The sequence below is a fragment of the Andrographis paniculata genome, unplaced genomic scaffold (genome assembly GCF_009805555.1).
Source record: "Andrographis paniculata isolate CXL003 unplaced genomic scaffold, ASM980555v1 Contig64END, whole genome shotgun sequence".
In the NCBI taxonomy this organism is placed as follows: Eukaryota; Viridiplantae; Streptophyta; class Magnoliopsida; order Lamiales; family Acanthaceae; genus Andrographis; species Andrographis paniculata.
The window spans coordinates 1064839-1078060 of record NW_026137600.1 but is presented as its reverse complement, the minus strand read 5'-3'; the positions used below and the strand labels follow the sequence as shown (position 1 = coordinate 1078060).

At 33.4% G+C, this 13222-nt stretch overlaps 2 protein-coding genes across 4 annotated transcripts; one reads left to right on the top strand and one right to left on the bottom strand.

The window, feature by feature from the left end:
- Positions 1–2049: 2049 nt before the first annotated feature.
- Positions 2050–4568, top strand: LOC127261887 (probable galacturonosyltransferase-like 3). Of its 2 annotated transcripts, none has more exons than XM_051290314.1 (2): positions 2050–3474; positions 4236–4568. In XM_051290314.1, exon 1 carries the CDS (start codon positions 2139–2141, stop codon positions 3156–3158), a length of 1020 nt encoding a protein of 339 aa, XP_051146271.1. In that variant the 5' UTR covers positions 2050–2138; the 3' UTR covers positions 3159–3474; positions 4236–4568. The 2 variants fall into 2 exon arrangements, with proteins under 2 accessions (XP_051146271.1, XP_051146270.1); XM_051290313.1 differs by lacking the exon at positions 4236–4568 and adding an exon at positions 4007–4209.
- A 2443-nt stretch (positions 4569–7011) lies between these two features.
- On the bottom strand, positions 7012–11850 carry LOC127261850 (serine/threonine-protein kinase STN7, chloroplastic). 2 transcript variants are annotated; one of them, XM_051290273.1, is made up of 10 exons: positions 11300–11848; positions 11134–11217; positions 10272–10394; positions 10090–10188; positions 9723–9891; positions 9545–9638; positions 9359–9452; positions 9226–9282; positions 8161–8574; positions 7012–7492 (listed from the first exon to the last, which is right to left on the bottom strand). In XM_051290273.1, exons 1-10 carry the CDS (start codon positions 11723–11725, stop codon positions 7328–7330), a joined length of 1725 nt encoding a protein of 574 aa, XP_051146230.1. In that variant the 5' UTR covers positions 11726–11848; the 3' UTR covers positions 7012–7327. The 2 variants fall into 2 exon arrangements, with proteins under 2 accessions (XP_051146230.1, XP_051146231.1); XM_051290274.1 differs by having other exon boundaries at positions 7376–7513; positions 11300–11850.
- Between the last annotated feature and the right edge of the window lie 1372 nt (positions 11851–13222).

Here is a 13222-nt window from a genome sequence, read left to right as displayed (position 1 = left end):
TCTCTTCTTCTCCGTTTGTTCATAAAGTATACATATTTATATTTTGAATTACTAGTTATAAAATTTCATTATTTTTAATAATAATTATCTATTTTTTGATAAATATCTTTATATTATTATAATTATTTTTTCTTAAATAAGAAAAGCAAAATTATTTTTATATTATTTTTAATTATAATTATAATATTATTATTTTTTTAAATTACGCATAAAAAAAATGAATATATATTTTGAAAATAAACAGATGAAATATTAATTAATTATGTTATTTATATATTACCCCATCCCATCTGTCGGTTAAATTTATTTTCACTTTCATTTTTAGTTCTTCCGTTAAATTTATCTCATTATTAATTTTGGCAAAGTTAACAAATTAACATTTAATTATTATTTTTCGTTCAACACTTGTTTACAATATATACCACATACTTTATTACATTCTCTTTACCTATTTACTTTAATTTCTAATTAAATTTTTAAAAATACTCATAACTACAAATCATTTTTTAACAAAATATTTATTTTTTTTAAACTCCGTGTCAGACCATAGTATACTTAGGGTGTGTTTGTTTGGGGGATTGGATTGGATTTATATTATTCATCCAATTTTTTTCTCCGTGTCAGACCTATTTTTTATTTTTTATATTATATTAAAAATTAATTTTACATTCAAAACATCATATCAACACCTATTTATATCACATCATACAACTATTCAAATTCAAAATATTTACTATTCAAGAATTTGTTTGAACTAGCACACTGTAAATAAATAAAACAATAGGGAGTGCCATTTATTGAGGTAAAATAGATCTGGACCGTCCGTTGCATTAACTCTTTTGACTGGTGACCACACGATCGTACGGCTGTAATGAAGTGTCCGTGCAACCGCAACCACTCAACTCGATCGATTCTGCTCTGTATTGAATTCAATCAAAGAAATGTTAAAAAGCTCACTGACTTTCCAGCCTGGATTTCATCAATTTGGGCCCCACTTATATACTGAATTCCCCAAACTACCCTCGTCACGAATCTTCAATTCCCTAAAGTTAAAAATTGTCATTTTGTCACAATTTGAGATTATTGAGTTTCAATATTACGTGGTTATGAATAGAGGATTTTTATAGTTTATTATTTTTATTTCGATTTATTTTATATAATTTTTCTTTTTTTAAAAAAGTGTATATTTTAATTATAGTTTGAATTTAATAATCTATAATTTTAATACATTTTATAATTACTTATTAATTATAATATTAGTAAATCCTTGTGTCTACCGAAATTGGAATACAAATACAACATATAAACGAATAATATATAACCTAGTTAAAAAAATACAATTCACAATTAATTTTAACATGCTATATATGCATTCATACATTACAACAATGCACTTTTATTTAACATAGTATGTAGTGTATTAAATAAAAATTTTTATTTTCTCAGTCGTTTAAATTATTTTTTTTTTTGAATTATCTGTACAGATATCTTTATTTTTTTCTTTTTAGTATTTTTTATTTGAAAAAATAACAATTATTATTATTTTTATAAAGAAAATATGCTTAAATATTTGAGACCAATGAAGTATTATTTCATATATGATTAATGAAGCAAATCCATAACCGGTCCGAATCAGATTGGATTCTATGTTGAACACAATAATTCAATATGACTGAATTAACTTAGCACAATTGATTAATAACAAATATTTGAATTGACTAAATTATCCTTCCCTAATCAATGGTTAGTATTAATTCAGCACATGCTGAATTAATTTAACAAATCAGTTAGTAATCCAAAACCGGTCCGAATTAGTTGACTACCAATATTCGAAGTTTGGAGGGTATAATTGTCATTCCAGCCGATGCATTGGTATTCTCCGGGACTAACTCCTAAGTTAATCGTGACCGTTGATAGTGGGGGAGTTCATTGTAGGGTCTGAAGGTGCGGTGTAGATCTATTCGGGACTTGAAGTCCCTGGAGCGTCTAAATAATAGTAAACCGCTTAGCTTCTGCGAAGTCCTTCCTTTATCTCATCATCTCTGCAGAGTCACACGAGAATCCTCCCAGCCACAGGACCCAAATAAAACTCTATCAATTCCGCCGTCGGTTAGACCGCCGGCGCCGGCGACTTCACAATGTCGCCGTATCTCCGCCTGGTAATCGCCACTGGCACTGTTATCATCCTCCTTCTGCAGCTCAATTTTGCCGCAGATTCTCCTCTATTCCACGAAGCTCCGGCGTTCCGCAACGGTAAATCCTGCTCGCCGCCGCACCGGAACTCCGCCGCCGTCCACATCGCGATGACGCTGGACTACTCGACGCCGTACCTACGCGGCTCCATCGCCGCCGTCCTCTCCGTCCTCCAACACTCAACCTGTCCGGAAAACACCGTTTTCCACTTCCTCGCCATTACCGACCACCATCCGCACCTCCACAAAACCATCACCTCCACCTTCCCTTACCTCCGATTCCATCTCTACTCCTTCAATCCCTCCGCCGTCGTCCACCTCATCTCCTCCTCAATCCGCCGCGCGCTCGATCAACCGCTGAATTACGCGCGGATCTACCTCGCCGACCTCCTTCCTCCTTCCATCACGCGCGTCGTCTACCTCGATTCCGACCTAATCGTCGTCGACGACATTGCGAAGCTCTGGAGAATCAACCTCAACTCTCACGTCATCGGCGCGCCGGAATACTGTCACGCAAATTTCAGCTACTATTTCACCCCCAATTTCTGGTCGAATCCGTTCTTCTCCGCAACCTTCCGCAACCGGAAAACCTGCTATTTCAACACCGGAGTAATGGTGATCGATTTGACGAAATGGCGAAGCGAAGGATTCACTCAAAAGCTCGAGTACTGGATGCGCATCCAGAAACGGTACAGAATCTACGAGCTCGGATCTCTTCCGCCATTCCTGCTAGTTTTCGCCGGCAATGTCGAGGAAGTTGAGCACCGGTGGAACCAGCACGGCCTCGGCGGCGACAATCTCGAAGGTCTCTGCCGAGATCTGCACCCTGGTGCAGTGAGCCTGCTACACTGGAGCGGCAAGGGGAAGCCATGGCTAAGGCTCGAAGCTAAAAAAGCTTGTACGTTGGACAATCTCTGGTCACCGTACGATCTCTACCGACACGAATCTCTATTCTCCGATCGCTAAATCTGGACCTTTGATTATCGCATCCCGCCAGCTGTTGAGAATGTTCTGGAATTATATGGCGTCACGTGAAAAGACGATCAAGGACACGAGAAGGAGAATTTAGCTGCACTGCAGGGAGGGGTAAATTTGGAATTTCAGTTATTCATTGGATTATACGTTGGTTAATCGATCGTACACATTTGTTTTGCTTTCCGGCGGTCGGGCGGATTCAGATAGGTGTTTTAATGGCGGCGCCGGCGGTGGTTGTCGGAGCTCCGCCGTGGCAGGGCGGCGGCGGCGGATGAGTTCGAGTTGCGAATGGCTGTCATGTCATGAGGTAAATGGTATATACGTGTACATTCTTGGGTGTTGTACGCTGTGCATACGTGTTTGTACGTTCGTTGTTCTCGCACTTTGTTCGTTAATAATGATTTTGATTTTTTATAAAATAAAAAATAATAAAAACCTGTCAATTTGTTTTAATTCTTTTTTTAGTTTATTTGTGAATTTTCTCTGTGGATTTTTTATCTTAATAATTTAAATTTGTCCTTTCTCTTTCGAAATGTGTCGGTCGAGGGTATTTTTGGAATTTCACGACCCTGTCTGATGTAGATGGATAGCTGCTTCATCAATTTTTGTTTTTTTCATATATACATATTTTTAATTTATTAGTAAATATTTTTATTATTATAATTTTAGTACAATAACAATAAGTCCTAAATCCTGAGTGCATATATAGCCTACTGTCCATGGCAGCAATTATTAATGTTTCAATAATGACTCCTTTTTATTTATATTTATATTTATATTTTCATTTTCTAATTTGTTATTTTTATTTTCTTCTAAATAATTTTTAATGATTTGTATAGAGACTTTAGAAGGCGTGGCAAGTGGGCAAGTTATGTCTTATTTATATATCTTACTCTCTCCGGCTCCAACAAGTGCAACATTTGCTTTTGCTACGATTTTTTAGAAATTAAACGATGTGATGGAGAGAGAAATATATATTTTATTTTTTTATTTGGATGATGTAAGAGGATAAAGTATGATGTAGAGATTAAGTATAATTAATTATTTCCCATTTTAAAAATGTTGCAGGGTGTTTGGGACATAATAAAAAAGAAATGTTACAGGGTGTTTGGGACGGAGGGAGTTCTTTATTTCTGTTAAATTGCAACATTTGAATAATAATAATAATATTATTACTCCCTTTGTCCCAAAAGTATAGTCTTATCACGTTGGATACGAGATTTAAGTAATATTAATATTATATTGGTAGTTGATAAAAAGTAAGGATAATGACTTTTTTGCCCTTGTGAGTATATTAGTGTAAAAAGTAGTGACAATTGTGTAATAATAATGAAAAAATATGGATAGTTTTATGGTGATATAGTTATTTATGAAAATGAGACTATTGTTTTGAAACAGACAAAAATGATAAACAAAACTATTGTATTGAAATGAAAGGAGTATTATTATTAAAAATGTGTAATTTTTTTTTTTTTTAAGTGACAAAATGTGTGATTGATACAAATAAAAAGTGTAATATTATTATATGATGGATGAATGAAGTATTTGATTTTGCATTAATTTGTTTGGATATATTCTTTTTGCTTTTTTTTTTTTTACTTTGGTAATTTTGTTACTTTATATGCTCATAGGTAAGTGGGAATCTTGTTTGACTTTAGCTTTTCATATTTTTGTGAAAAAAAATAAATAAATAGGGTTATAACGAACTCTCTTACCATTGGTCTTAAAATTTAGTATTGACAATGAAAGTATTGGTTGTGTTTGGGCTTTTAGATTACATTTTTTTAAAAAAAATAAATAATAATAACAATAATAAATCTATAAAATAGATTTTAAATTATTTTCTTAAATGAAAAGTATTAAAATAAAATAAAATAAAATAAATGCATTTTTAAATAGGGTACACTATTTTTTTTAGTCCCGTAACTTGACTTCCTTATCATTTTAGTCCCGTAAGTAGAGCATGTCGCAAACTAGTTCCAGCGGACTCGTGGATTTTTATTTTATTTTTATTTTTTTTAAAACTTATTTTTAATTTATTTTAAATTTTATTTGTATTTTTTTTATTTGTTACAATTTAAAAAATTTAAAAATATTTAAAAAAAATGAAAAAATAAAAAATAAATCTACGTGTCCGCCGGGTGTCGCTGACCTGGCGGGACACCTGGCTAACACGTCACCTCCGGCGAGCCACACGGGCGTCTCCGACACCGGAGGACTAAAACAGCGAAAATTTTTTAGCCACACGGGCGTCTCCGACACCGGAGGACTAAAACAGCGAAAATTTTTTACTTATGGGACTAGTTTGCAACAAGCTCCACTTACAGGACTAAAATGATAAAGGAGTCGTTACGGGACTAAAAAAACAGTTTACTCTTTTAAAATACTTTCCTGGCCCATTAGTAATACAAATACGTTGTCTTGTTTGATAATAACAGACCTCATGATTTTATTAGACATAGGTCTTTACATTCTAAGAGTATTTTGTTCATGTTTAATAATAATAATAATAATAATAACTTGAATCAAATAAACAAGTGAAATAAAAATATTTATATTTCTCTATTTTCATTTTCTTATATCAAACACATCCTAATAGCTATTTAATATGGGTGCAGCAATAGCAATTAATTCAATACAATTGAATGCCTACTTTTGCAGCTCATACATTATAGTAATATTTGTCATTTTTTCAGCGCCTAATCCATTGCCTATATTTATTTTATAAATTTTCCACAATTAATACATCAATTTTCTAATTTAATAATAATAAAATACAATTATATTTCGTTATATATATAAAAAAAATACAATTATATTTTATTTAAAATTACCTAATCTGGCATGTCACACATAATTCACTCAGTTTGACTTATTTTATTGAATCTATTTTACGGGCTACTAAATTAGTCGAAAGTTTACTAAAGATGCACTCAAGTAATAATAACGGTATGTTCTCACACAGTGGCAGAGCCAAAATTGTTCCTTCGAGGGGACTAAAGGAGTCGTTGAGGCCGAAAAAACAAATACTTTTATTATTTTAAACAAAATTGATGGTAAATATATATATTAACGTATTCAATTCGTATAAAAATATTAAATAGTAAGAATTAATCAATCTGAACAAACAAATGATTTATATAACCAACAATATTATCAATGTAATGGCTAGGGGGGGCTCGGGTCCCGAGCCCCTATGTGGCTTCGCCACTATTCTCACATCAATATATCAAAAATAAAAATAACTAACTAAAAACATAATAACAGCAGGAGGTTCTCACATCAATATATCAAAGATAAAAATAACTAAGTAAGAACAAAAATCTACAAAAATTCCTAAAAACTCAAACAACACAACCATTAAGACAAGATCAATCAGTCGATGAACGGGTTGGTTACCATGTTGACCAGCCACCCCAAATCATCAGGTGGGTAGCATATATTTGATACCACATGATAATACAATGTGTAATATATATTCTGATAACACATAATATATTACTGATTTATAGACAATAAACATATACATAAAACACAATATAACATACATTCTGACAGCATATAATATAGTTTCATATGTCACAATATATTATTGATTTCTGGACAATATACATATACTCCATTCGTCCAAGCTAAAAGTATACAATTACTTTTGACGCGTGGGTAGGTAAAAGTAGTAAAATGACATTTTTGCCCTTACTTTTTTTGGTATAAAAGTAACGATGCGATGTAAAATAGGGATATTTGTGGAAAAAATGGAGTATTTAATGAAATTGTTACTTTGTAATTGAACGTTCCAAAATAGAAATATGTATACTTTCTAACCGGACGGACGGAGGGAGTATAACACTATTATCCTATGTTATACATTTACATGCAGTCTGCCTTGTTGATTTGTGTTGAGGAGGCTAACTGCGGCCATTGATTTACAAATATTATGCTTCAAATTATTACTACTATCATTATCACTGTATCATTTTTTATTTATTTTTTTTTTTTTTTTGCATATAATTAGGGAAACAATGTATATATTTACACCAAAAGATGAAAGATGAAGATGAAAATGAACATAAATTTGGAAGACGGAGAAGAGAAGATGTTACTTGCTATGTGTTGTTGTGTGTACCTTAATTTGTAGAAACTATCTTCTCTTTCTCTTTTCATTCCTCTCTCGGGATCCATCTGCTCCACCACACTCCTTTCCGACGTTCGTTTAGTTCGTCGACCGTCTCATTAAGCGTCCGGATTATTTTCCTTTGAAGCCGCAGAGCCGATGCCAGAGCATTCCGTTGAGGGCTTCCCGCCTTTTTCTTCGGCTTCATTTCCTGCTACATACACCTTCAGATCTACCCCAAAACATCGTATTCAATATCTATTTATATCACATCAAATATTCGTCTCCTTAACTATTCTCAAAACTTTTCAAAACTAAAGCTCCATTTCGATATAAGTTTTGAAAATAGTAAAGAGTTAATATTTGATGTAATGTTTTATGAAATTAAATAGACTTCAAAACTTCTAAAAGATATATATACAAATAGATCCTATGACTTCAAAACACTTTCAAACCCACACTACACATAAAAAACATCACATCCAACGTCCAACAGCTATTTACATTTCATGAAACGCTTATTTCCATTCAATTTTTTACTATTCCAAAATATGTCCAAACATGCCCTAGAATTTTGGTTTTTTAACCAAACCTTGTCCATAAATACTACTTCTTCCGTCATCAAAATCTGTGTTCATTCCCTCTGTACTTTACAAAAGAATTGAGAACAGATTTGGACGACAGAGATAGTACATATCGTATTCGTCGTCGCTCTAATAGTCCTATTTCTTCATTCAACAATTTAACGCTAGCGCTATGAAACACAACTATTTTCAAACACGGTTAACTTCAAAATACCAAAATGATAACGGGCGTCACATAACCAAAATTGCAATTTTCTTCGATCATATAAATATAGAGAGGGAAAGGAGACGAAACCTTGAGTTCTTGGAGCTGCGCCTCGGTGAAACCTCCTTCCTTTTTGGTTCCCGACTTGGCAAGGAGCTGAATGATCCAAGTAGCAGCCTCGCTGTAGTCTTGTTGTGTGGCGCGGAAATATCTCAGTCGAAGGTTCTGCGTAAAGGACAGAGCGGATAGGCCTTCGCGGTCAAAATAGGGATGCGCCAGGGCAGCCTTTGCGCTCACTCGCTGGCTAGCTTTGTAACGAACCATCGATGTTAGAAGCTCCCAACCGATTCCTCCGTCGAGTTCCATCACTTCAAAACCGTGCCGTAGATCAGGGCTCGCTCGAGGCTCCACGGTCTTTCTCCATGCATTCAGATCGTAGTCGCATCTCTTCAATTGTCGGTTGAATGTAATGAGAGCGCTGTCTGTGCGCAGCGCCGGGAATGCCTGCAATGAGAAGTATATATTAGAAATTGGCGATGGCGCCATCATGTGATCGAAATAGTCGAAAGTACTGAGATACAATTTTAGACTCCGTTTAGATAAAGACTTTTGAAGTTTTGTGAGAGGGAATAAGTATATAAGAGGATATCTTTTAAAGAAGTTACGGCTACAGCTGTTAATGAGCCGAGCTGAACAAAATTTTAAGTGTTCGTTAAGCTTTCGAACTCATTCGAAGTATTCGAGCTCGACTTGTTAAGAATTTTTTTTGTTTGAGCTCCTGTTTGTATTCGGCTCCATTAAGCTTGTTTGAGCTCGTTTGTCTTATTTTTTTTAATTTTATATATAAATTTTTAAAAAATTATAATTATTATTTATTTATTTTAGTATATAATTTTATACGTATATATAATAAATATATTATTTTAGCAAACGTTCTCAAACGTTCACGAACAAAGTTCGGACTCGTTCATTAACCAAACGAGCCTGTTTATACTGGTCGGCTCAGCTCGTTATTGTTCGCGAACGAGCTCTAATTAAGCCGAGTTCATGAACGGCTTGGTTCGTTTGACAACTCTGGTTATAGCTAATGATAGTACCAAAAGCTTAAAAAATATCTTCGTCAAACAAAGCCATGAATTAACTATTGGCGCGTACCATCTGTAGGAATATTAGACCAATGCTGTACATATCGAATCTGTCGGGTCGATTCAGCTGGAATAAAGACTCAGTTAGATCATAAGAACTTATTAAATCTAGAAACGGGAATAAAGTCGAGACAAGACAAGACCTGCCAGAGAACCGGCGAAAGAGCTGTTGCAACGGGAACAGATGGAGCAGACGGCGTTTGTGTGCTCATAATGTATTGCTCGGGTGCCGTATATCTGTAGGAAAAAAAAAAAAAGAAGGCGATGGACAGATTAGACATTCTTTATTCTGATAAGTCTTGAGCAAGCAATGAGGATGCAAAAACTACCTAGGATCGAGCAGGAACTCTTTAGGAATGTAATTGATTCCAACTCTCAAATCCGTGGCTGCTCCAAGATCGATAATCTTGAATGTCCGAGAATCTGTTTTCATTGTTTGTAAACAAGAAATGAACAAAATACACGAAGAAACAAGAAGATCGTAGCGAATGAGATGCAAGAGATCACCTTCGGAGAAAATAATGTTTTGTGGCTTAACATCTCTATGAACAATTCCTGTCGAGTGCAAACCATCCAATGCAAACAAGAGTTGTCGCATTATCGTCTGTATAATCCTATTTTCCCTCTCCAATCCCTTCGGAAGGTTCTGAGCCTCCCCGAGTAAAATTGTCTCGACCTGAAAAACCATAATCATCGAAAAATTGCAATACAAAACCATGAAAAAAAAAAACACAATGAAGATCACAGACAAGGGTAATAATGCTCAGGCAAAATGTAAGAATTTAATTCCGATTGTTCATTCCGGCAACTACAAAAATCTACGATGAGTTCGAATATATTCTTTTCAAGATTTCGAATTCAAGAAAGTACCAACATTGTAAGGGAATTCTTTACTCTGCATCAAATCAGCTAGAGTGGTTTCGCCTTCGAACTTCCATAGCAGCCAATATTCAGCCCCTTTCTTAGCCGAGCTCTGATTTGGGCACAAAAAAGTATCGACTAATTCAGACTTCAAACGACACCAACTTTTTAAATGTTTGGAATAAAAAGAACCACCTCAAGAAAGCCGTAAAGGAAATAAGCACAGCTATTTGGACATGCCCTTCGAACACGCTCATTCATCCAAATCTCCACGGCACCATACTCCGTAGCCTTTTTCAAGACTACCTCGCCAGCTTCCTTTTCAGTACAACATAGAACAAACAAAACGATGATGACAAAGCATGCCATATTCCACCACCGTCGAATTCAAAGACCTAAATCTAAAATTCCCAATTCCTATGGATGAATTCTAAAAACTTTTAGCTATTAACTGTGTATCGACGAATTTAAACATAGAACAAACAAAACGATTATGACAAAGCATGCCAAATTCCACCACCATCGAATTGAAAGACCTAAATCTAAAAGTCCCGATTCCTATGGATGAATTTAAAAAACTTTTAGTTATTAACTGTGTATCGATGAATTTAAACATAGAACAAACAAAACGATTACGTCAAACCATGCCAAATTCCGCCACCATCGAATTCAAAGATCCAATCTAAAGTTCCCATTTCCTACTAACGAATTTCATAAACTTCTATCCACTAACAGGCATCAACGAATTTAAACATAGAACAAACAAAACGATTACGACAAAGCATGCCAAATTCCACCACCATTGAATTCAAAGACCTAAATCTATAATTCCCAATTCCTAATGATGAATTTCAAAAACTTTTAGCTATTACCAGTGCATCGACGAATTTAAACATAGAACAAACAAAACGATCATGGCAAAGCATGCTGCCATGCCAAATTCCGCCACCATCGAATTCAAAGACCTAATCTAAAATTCCCATTTCCTATGAATGAATTTTAAAAGAAATTCAGCTATTACAATGCATCGGAAAATTTAAAAGAGCCTAACACATACCTTAGACGAATTTTTCACTATTGAAGCCTTGTAAGCCACACCAAAAGAACCCTCCCCCAATTTCTTCCCCAGAACAATGTCTTCCTGCCATCAACCACAAATCAAACCAACAATAAATCAATAAGATAAACCCTAAACAACATAATTAAACACAAATTCCAATTACCTTCTTATAAGTAGGCCTAAAAATTCTTTCAACAAACGCAAGAACAAACATATCAAAGAAACCAGGCGCGACACCAGGAGTAGCCCAAAGGTAAGACAAAGTTCCCAAAGCTAAAATCACACCAGGAACAGTAGGCGTGATGCCATTAGACTTCGGCAGAGTGCTCCTATAAATGATATCCCCACACTCCATCACTGTGCAGGGCAGCCCTACTCCAACTCCGAGAAACAAGTCATGAACAAAACCGAAAACATCCATCCCCGACGCCATCACTGCAAAATATTTGGACCTCCAACCCGAGAATTTCTGCCGAGCACCTTTTACATTGAGCTTTCTTCCGATGAACGACGAGACTGGCTTGGAATTAAACGACTGGAGCATCGTGCCCCCAAAGCCGACGCCTGTACCTGTAGCAATCGAAGCCATTGGAACTGCAGCAGACGATTTCTTTCAGCTTCCCAATTGGGTGAAGAACGAAGATTGAATCATTAGGGTTTGTTCTACGCCATTGATTTCTTCTTCGAATTTCAGCTCTTGGTTTTGATATTTTTTGAATTTCGGGTATTTTTTATTATTATTTTTATTGACAGTTAAATTAGGTATTTTTTGTGGAGGGAAATGGTTTAAATGGATAGGGAAAATACAGGCCACAAAGTGAACCTATTTTGGGCCCACATTTGGGCCCATTTTGATATATTTTAATTTTTAGATATTATTCTCCTGTCGCGCATAATTTATTATTTATTTTTTTTAAAATATTCCTATAATTTAATCACATTTTAAATTTTAAATTTTTTTTAATTTTAATTAAATTATTTAGTTATCTTAATTTTAATATATAATTATTTTTACTATATAATTATTATTTTTACTAATATATTTTTTAATTACTTACTAATTATATTTTACTTAAATTTTCGAATGGGTGTAATAATTTAGCATTTACTTATTATTTGCTTTTATTTATTTGAGTAGAAATTATATTTTAAATTTACTCTTTTAGATAAAAAGTAATGTAAATTAAATAATGGCAACATACACAGTAGTAATTGTCAATCTTTTTTAATGAAATTATGGCATAAATAAGTATTATGTTCAAAATAAATTTTCCTAATAAATATCAAAATAAAATAATAATAACAAAAATAATATGTATATATATAAATGTCTGATACTACTGGATTGGGCTCAATGTTGGCCCAACAAAATTATAAGCCATTTTTTATTTTGAATTTTTTTTAAGAAAATAAGTTTTTTATTTATTATTATTATTTTAAAATTAAAGTATTTGAGGTAATTTTCATGTGATATAAATATATATTGATGTCATACATTTTTAAATAATTTTATTCAATAATGCTTAAACATAAAAAAATATAAAAAAATCACTAGCTTTTATTTTCTAAAAAGTTAAAGCCAAATTGAAAGAAACAAACCTTGAGTTGTATTAAAATTTATAATTAAATGATCAAATTCACACAAATAGATATACTCCCTCCGTCATATAACAAAGTATCCATTTTTTCATTTTAGTCCGTCCCATAACAAAGTATCCATAACTGTACTATCTACCTAACATTACAAATACCTTACAACTTACAATATATTACACAAATGTCACTATCTTTATATCACACATACTAATAAGGTTATTTTAGTCGTTTCTACTTTATTCCTATTATATCCCAATATAATACTAATATTTCTAAAATTACGTACAAAAAACAAATGAATACTTAATTACGGGACGGAGGGAGTATTAGATATTAATATTTGATTTTGATAACCTTTATTTTATTCCAAAATGTAGACTCAAAGCAGTTTAATAGTAATAATTTTATTTTATATAATTATAATTATAATTATTGCATAAATTAATTTATTTATTGTGAAAAATACTTATTACATGTTTGTATGATCGCT

What these genes read in the sequence shown, in the direction of transcription:
- LOC127261887 (XM_051290314.1), top strand. Translation starts at nt 2,139, where the DNA reads ATGTCGCCGTATCTCCGCCTGGTAATCGCCACTGGCACTGTTATCATC.
- LOC127261850 (XM_051290273.1), bottom strand. Translation starts at nt 11,725, where the DNA reads ATGGCTTCGATTGCTACAGGTACAGGCGTCGGCTTTGGGGGCACGATG. An exon ending in TAGTGAAAAATTCGTCTAAG is followed by an intron (nt 10,395 to 11,133) that starts GTATGTGTTAGG and finishes TGTACTGAAAAG; the next exon opens with GAAGCTGGCGAGGTAGTCTT. An exon ending in GTCTAATATTCCTACAGATG is followed by an intron (nt 8,575 to 9,225) that starts GTACGCGCCAAT and finishes TTCTCATTGCAG; the next exon opens with GCATTCCCGGCGCTGCGCAC.